This window comes from Caenorhabditis briggsae (assembly GCF_000004555.2).
Source record: "Caenorhabditis briggsae complete genome, chrX, whole genome shotgun sequence".
NCBI lineage: Eukaryota > Metazoa > Nematoda > Chromadorea > Rhabditida > Rhabditidae > Caenorhabditis > Caenorhabditis briggsae.
The window spans coordinates 5,664,184-5,670,476 of record NC_013491.2 but is presented as its reverse complement, the minus strand read 5'-3'; the positions used below and the strand labels follow the sequence as shown (position 1 = coordinate 5,670,476).

At 40.4% G+C, this 6,293-nt stretch overlaps 2 protein-coding genes across 2 annotated transcripts; one reads left to right on the top strand and one right to left on the bottom strand.

Moving 5' to 3' along the window:
- Positions 1-380: 380 nt before the first annotated feature.
- CBG17449 lies at positions 381-4,499 on the top strand (the record flags this gene model as incomplete). Its single annotated transcript, XM_045239193.1, has 8 exons — positions 381-516; positions 564-630; positions 732-904; positions 2,089-2,204; positions 2,253-2,340; positions 3,014-3,189; positions 4,087-4,232; positions 4,295-4,499. 8 exons carry the CDS (start codon positions 381-383, stop codon positions 4,497-4,499), a joined length of 1,107 nt encoding a protein of 368 aa, XP_045096204.1.
- A 261-nt stretch (positions 4,500-4,760) lies between these two features.
- Positions 4,761-5,785, bottom strand: CBG17448 (the record flags this gene model as incomplete). The annotated part of the gene is made up of 3 exons (XM_002643989.1): positions 4,761-4,839; positions 5,490-5,613; positions 5,662-5,785. 3 exons carry the CDS (start codon positions 5,783-5,785, stop codon positions 4,761-4,763), a joined length of 327 nt encoding a protein of 108 aa, XP_002644035.1.
- Positions 5,786-6,293: the final 508 nt, after the last annotated feature.

Sequence of the window (6,293 nt, the reverse complement as noted above, 5' to 3'; positions counted from 1 at the left end):
CGTGAAAAACAATCTTCCGCTTCAACAGTACGATTTAATCAATCGATCGCCTGTTTTTTTTTCGTTGAAAAAAAAGTAAGAAGACCACAATTTGAGTTGATTATTTCCAGCGATTAGATTTTTTCTTATCAACGTTAGTAGTATCGGTTTTTGTCTGCCCCGGCAACAACCATCGCTCTTATTTTTAGTTTTCGTCTCTACAATGCTTTTGACCCTTCATCATATAAATTATAATAATTTTCCCTTGAAATCCCCTCGGAGCGCTCTTGCACTTTCTCTGCGTCTCTCAGTGCTCTAATCCACGTGTTATTTCCTTCCCGTTGCCTTGCCAACAAGCTTTTCTTCCTAAAAACTTCAAAAATCTATATTTCAGCCAAAAAATGCCGGTGCGTGCAGATGCAAGCTCCGGAATGGTGCTTCTTACCGGAAACTCACATCCGGAGTTGGCCAAAATGGTGTCGGAACGACTCGAGATTCGTCTTGGAGAGGCCACGGTCTACAATAAGACTAACAGAGGTTAGATTTTGATCATAAAACTTCAAAACTAAAATGTTCTCCCTCAGAAACTTCCGTCGACATCAAGCAGTCTGTCCGTGGCAAACATGTATTCATTCTTCAAAGCGGGTCAAAGTGTGTTTTCTTTATCAAATCACACAAATCAGTCGATTGCTATCTCAGTAGCGCTGATAAATCATTTGTCGACAAATATGGAAAACTTTACTTTTTTTCAGGAACGTCAACAACGACGTCATGGAGCTTCTCGTGCTCATTTATGCTTGCAAGACCTCCATGTCGAAGACTATTACCGTCATCATGCCCTACTTGCCGTACTCCAAACAGTGCAGAATGCTTCGCCGCTCGTCTATCGCGATGAAACTTGTCGCTGAGATGATCTGCAAAGCTGGTAAGGAGTGGTCATGGGTTCTGGTCGACGAAGTGAATTGGGGAGTTCGGAATTATGAAAATCCTTCATGATGGGTGGTATATTTCAAGGTGTCACTTGTGGCAAGGCTAACGAAATTGAAGCCTCAGTTAGACGAGACTCAAGCCATAGGGAGACTTCGTGGACTAATTAGGATGTCCTATAAAAGCCCACATAGGCTACAAAGTTGGCGTAACATACTTGTTGCAAAAGCAACCTAACCAGATTTCCACGACTCAGAGTTTAAAAAAAACAAAGGTCTACTCGCTCCGCGTGGAAGATTTCAAATCAAAACTTGCCGATTAAAACCATCGACGTCTGATGCAGACATGCTTGTTCCACGGAGCTCAGATTAAACTTCTGAGCTTGCAAATGCTCTATCCCTTGCATATACTCGTACTATCTTAAATTCGTCTTATATAGTATCTGTGACTAGGTGTAATACCTAATCTATTCTAGAATTCGCAGAAGATTTTATTGGAGAAGAGTTTGTAGTCTGACTGCCGACGGATCTGCTTCATCTAGTGACATAAGAAATTATTCTTCATCTACCGTAACCCGACGAATTTACCCAGAGATGCTTCGAGATGCGCTCGTAATTTTCGCACTGAATTCTTGAATAGAATGACTTGGTGAAGTTGATGTCTACCATATGGAAGCTGGTTCAACAGGTGGTTTTGATTTCAGTCGATGGATGCTCTTCTTCTAGTTAAAATTGACTCCTTGACTTCTGTTGTCACTGAAGTTCTGCCTTAATATTAAAAGACCATCTTACGATCTCGTAGCTACACTTTTCAAACATTGCTCGTCTATTTTCTTAAACTTCTGCAACCAACATATCCTTCCTATCTTTTCACTAAACTTCCAAGATGTCCTCTGTGAAACATGATTCATCTTAAGTGCAGACTTTTGGTGTGTCACGGATACTCTTTTTTCATTTTGACGTCGTAAAAGCTTTTGCCAGCCAAAAAAAAACTCTTCTCCGCAAAACGCTTGAGCAAATACGACGTCAATGAGCCGTGCTGTGTCTGTTTTGGGTTTGGAGCCAAAACTAGGAAATTTGGGGGACTGAAAACAAAAAAATCTGTAGTACCGGTAATTAGTCTGGCTTCTGTAGATAAAGAAGCAGAAAAAACAATAACAATAATAATGTGTTTTGATTTCAGGTGCCAGCCGCTTGGTGTCGTTGGATTTGTACAAAAAGGAGATTCAGGGATTCTTCTCGTGCCCAGTGGACAATCTCCGTGCCTCGCCATTCTTCCTTCAACACATCAAGACAAATGTAAAGACGTACAGTAATCTTGATTTCATAATCGCAATATAATTCCAGATCCCGGATTACAAGAATGCCATCATCGTCGCCAAGTCTCCAGGAGTCATGAACAAAGCCACGTCCTACGCGGATCGCCTTCGCCTTGGTAAAAACCCCTTCCCAAGTTTTTTTTCTTAGATTAGTTTTATTCAATATCTCCCGTATAGCTCAATCATCTCTTTGCAGGATGTGAGTTATAAAATTAAGAGAGTGAGAGTCTTGACATCCCCTTTCCCATCCCGTCCACACACTGGTTTGGGCGAGTTTACAGACAACAAATCCATTTTTGAGTCGTAACCACACACCCAAACACACACACACACACACACACACACACACACACACACACACACACACACACACACACACACACACACACACACACACACACACACACACACACACACACACACACACACACACACACACACACACACACACACACACACACACATATATATATATATATTGAACGATTTTGAACTATGTTTATCAGTTTCTCTTTTTAATTTCAGTAGCTGACTCTTAATTAATAATACGTGTTGAATGTTGTCTGGGACGACTCACACTCGCACTTTTCTCTCTTCTAATTTAATTTTTTCTACTTCTTTTCCGTCTTCTGAAACCCAACAACTTCTATTGCGCTCTCTTTATTCGCTAGTTCCCCTTTCCTGTCTTGTCTCGTTTGTCCATACATATTCACACTGAAAAAGAGCATAAGCATACCATTTATGTCTGTTGGGCGGCTTTTTCTGTTGAAACTGATTCGGGTGATTCAGGTGTGGCTGTGATTCACGGAGAGCAAAAGGACGAGGAGGAGTCAGGTCTTGAGGATGGACGACAATCGCCACCACCGAATGTCACTTCGTACGATTTCTTGCCAGCTCAGGAGTCGAAGCAGAAGCCACCACTCACGGTGGTCGGTGATGTTGGAGGACGTATTGCTATCATGGTGGTGAGTATTTCAGTTTAGAACGAAATTTCGAAGAATTGTGCAGCCACGGTGGGTAGATTGCCGTGGACTCATCAGTCCGTTCTTTTGAACATACGCTCAGCAACCCAGAAAGCACTAGGGAAAGCACTAGAAAGTACGAGGTCAGAAAGCACTAGGTCGACGTACCCTGCCCATGAGTATCATCTGCCGTAACCCATGGATACAATAATCAAAACCTATGAATACAATAATCATGCGGCCGTCAGCCTTGCTTCTAAGAACCCTAGGTGCTTTTAAAAAAATTGACCCCTAGATTGCGAACGCAACTTACACTTGCAATCCAAAGATTTCCATGATCCTTGGAGAAGAATGTACCCAATTTTTGTTAAGACTCTCCAAAAAACATTTGAATGGATGGATGTCTCTAAATAAGATCTGAATCTCTGAATGGGCCTCTGAATAGCCTTTTAACGTTTTCCGGAAGTACCTTAGAGCATTATAATGGTGAGGACATTTATAAAATCCTATCGAAATCTTAAAAATATATACTGGCTGTCTGTATTAGAAAAGCACCCGTATTTTGGGAATTTGAAATAGTTTCATGAGTTTCCTTGGAGCGTCGTTATTTCCTTTATTGGAAGCTCACCCAAACAATCAACTTTGAGCTCAAATATTTTGGTTCCTATGAAAGATATCAAACATTTGTCAATTGATAAAATATTGGTGGATTTAGGATGAATAATTCATTTGTTGACAAGTTGTTGATATCTTTTTTAAGAACAAAGATAATTGAGCTCAAAATTGAGTTTGGGTGGGCTTTTATTAGTAAATGCCTGCCTCTCTGACAAAAAGTTCATTACGAGTTCAAAATGGCTATGCCTTCAGATTCTTGCCGATCTTATTAATCAATTTTTTCAGGATGACATTATTGATGACGCCCAATCCTTCGTTGCTGCCGCTGAAGTGCTCAAGGCTCGCGGAGCCTACAAAATCTATGTGATTGCAACCCACGGAGTTCTCTCATCCATGCCCCCGCTCTTCTCGAAGCCTCCCCGATCACAGAGGTGAGTCTTTTATTTTGGATTTTTGATATATGGTTTGGGGTCCGCCGAGCAGTTGTTCCTAGTTTCTCCCCCGAAACGATTCGGAAACGAAAGCCAACATTGTTCCAGGTCATCGTGACCAACACCGTGCCACACGACCTCCAAAAGATGAGATGCCACAAGATCAAGACCGTCGATGTCTCGCTGATGATCTGCGAAGCCATCCGTCGCATCTTCCACAATGAGTCGATGGGACAACTCTTCCGTGACGTCACCCTTGATGACTAATATCTGTTTTTGATTGTATTTAAAGGCCCCAATCTCTCTCTCTCTCTCTCACTCAGCTTCACTTTGTCTATTCCAAACATATACTTTTTTGAGCCGATGCGTTCAGTAGAAGTAGTATTATTGATCCAAAAATCAAATCATCCCGCCCCACCAACATTTCTTGTGCCAAAAAAAGTATTTTTTGTGCATACAAAAAACTTGAATGAATTAAAACTGGAAAAGAAGAGTACTGATGGAGAAAAACCATTTATTCAGGACTCATTAGATCAGGAGAAATCTGGCGATTTGGTTCAATCCGGAAACGGCGATTCGGAGAGGGAGAAGGAACAGATGAGCCAGCCTGGAATTGAAAACTTTTGAATTTTTTAGATTCTCAGATAAGACTGACAGTGAAAAAATATTTCTGCACACTTTGGGTAATTCACGGCGAGTCTGACTTGAAATGGCCCAAGTCGGGTCATTTTCCGGTTCGGGAAAACTGTATATGTGTTCATACATGTTGAGTGTTCTGGAACAAAAGACTCATGAGCAGATATTTAAGAAAAGCTCACTTCCGGTATCATTGGATGGATTGGTACTGTATTTTAGACAAAATTCTTGAATTGCTCTGACAATGTAGTCACGCTCTCCATTTTGGTCTGAAAACTTCGATTTATCACACAATAACTGTGTTTTCAAGACAAACATCGAATCCGATCATTGTTAAACATTTGGAGATGTTGAATCCACCACGCGATCTATTCTGACACGCCTGTTAGTTGATAACAGGGCTCGACGAGAACTTCAATGTGTTAAAAAAACAACTACAGAACATTTATCAAACAATTTGGTATAAAAAACAATAGGATTAGCAAGAAGAAAATTTGCAATAAATTGCATCATTAAACCAACTATTTAAACGAACCGCCGCGTTATATAACGGTTGGATCACATTGGTCGTATACCGGAAAACATTTAAGGTTTTAAAAAGTTTAAAATTGAAACACTAACCCGAAATTTGATTGTGCGAGGCACTCCTTGAAGATGTAATCCGACTCTTGTGTTGTTAATAATGAAGACCTGTTTTGAATGAGATCATACTGTTGATCGTGAGCTTTACAGCAACTGTTTATATCTGAAACATGATTTCTTTGAACATGAAGCCAGAAAAAAAATAACTTACAATCCCTATCCGTAGCTGGCAAGCTCAGGATATAAGCGACGGCCGTCGAGAAGCGGCCACTACCACACTGCCACTCGGCCGCAATGGCACAGTGGGTCAATAGCAGCAGTACACAGATTTTCATCCTAAAAATCCAATTCGATGAAGTCTAGTTATAACGAAAAAGTATGAAAAAAATTAATAAGAAGAAGATGTTCGGGAAGAGCAACAATATTTTATCAGGCGGTGAAAAAAAATAGGACGGGCTAATTTTAAAACCATCCCTTCTTGACATGCACCCATTAATCACACAGCGGAAGATCCTCGAAAATGAAACATAGATAAGGAAAAACGGCGAGAGTTCAGATTCTCTTCGTAAAGTAGTTCTTTTTCCTCATCTTCCAGGTGTAAAAATGTATGAGTGTGTCATTGAATTGCCACCACCAACCCCCACCCCGCCAATTCATAAAACACATCGTAAAAGTTACTGGAAGAGGGATTTTTTGTATTTTGCAGAACAAAAAAAACTGAATTGGGGGGAATACAAAGTTTGAAAATGATTTGGAAATTAAAACAAAAAATTGTGATGGTTGAAAAAAAAACTGAGACAAAACTTGGGACTTTTTTGTGATTTAATGTCACATGTGTGTCAG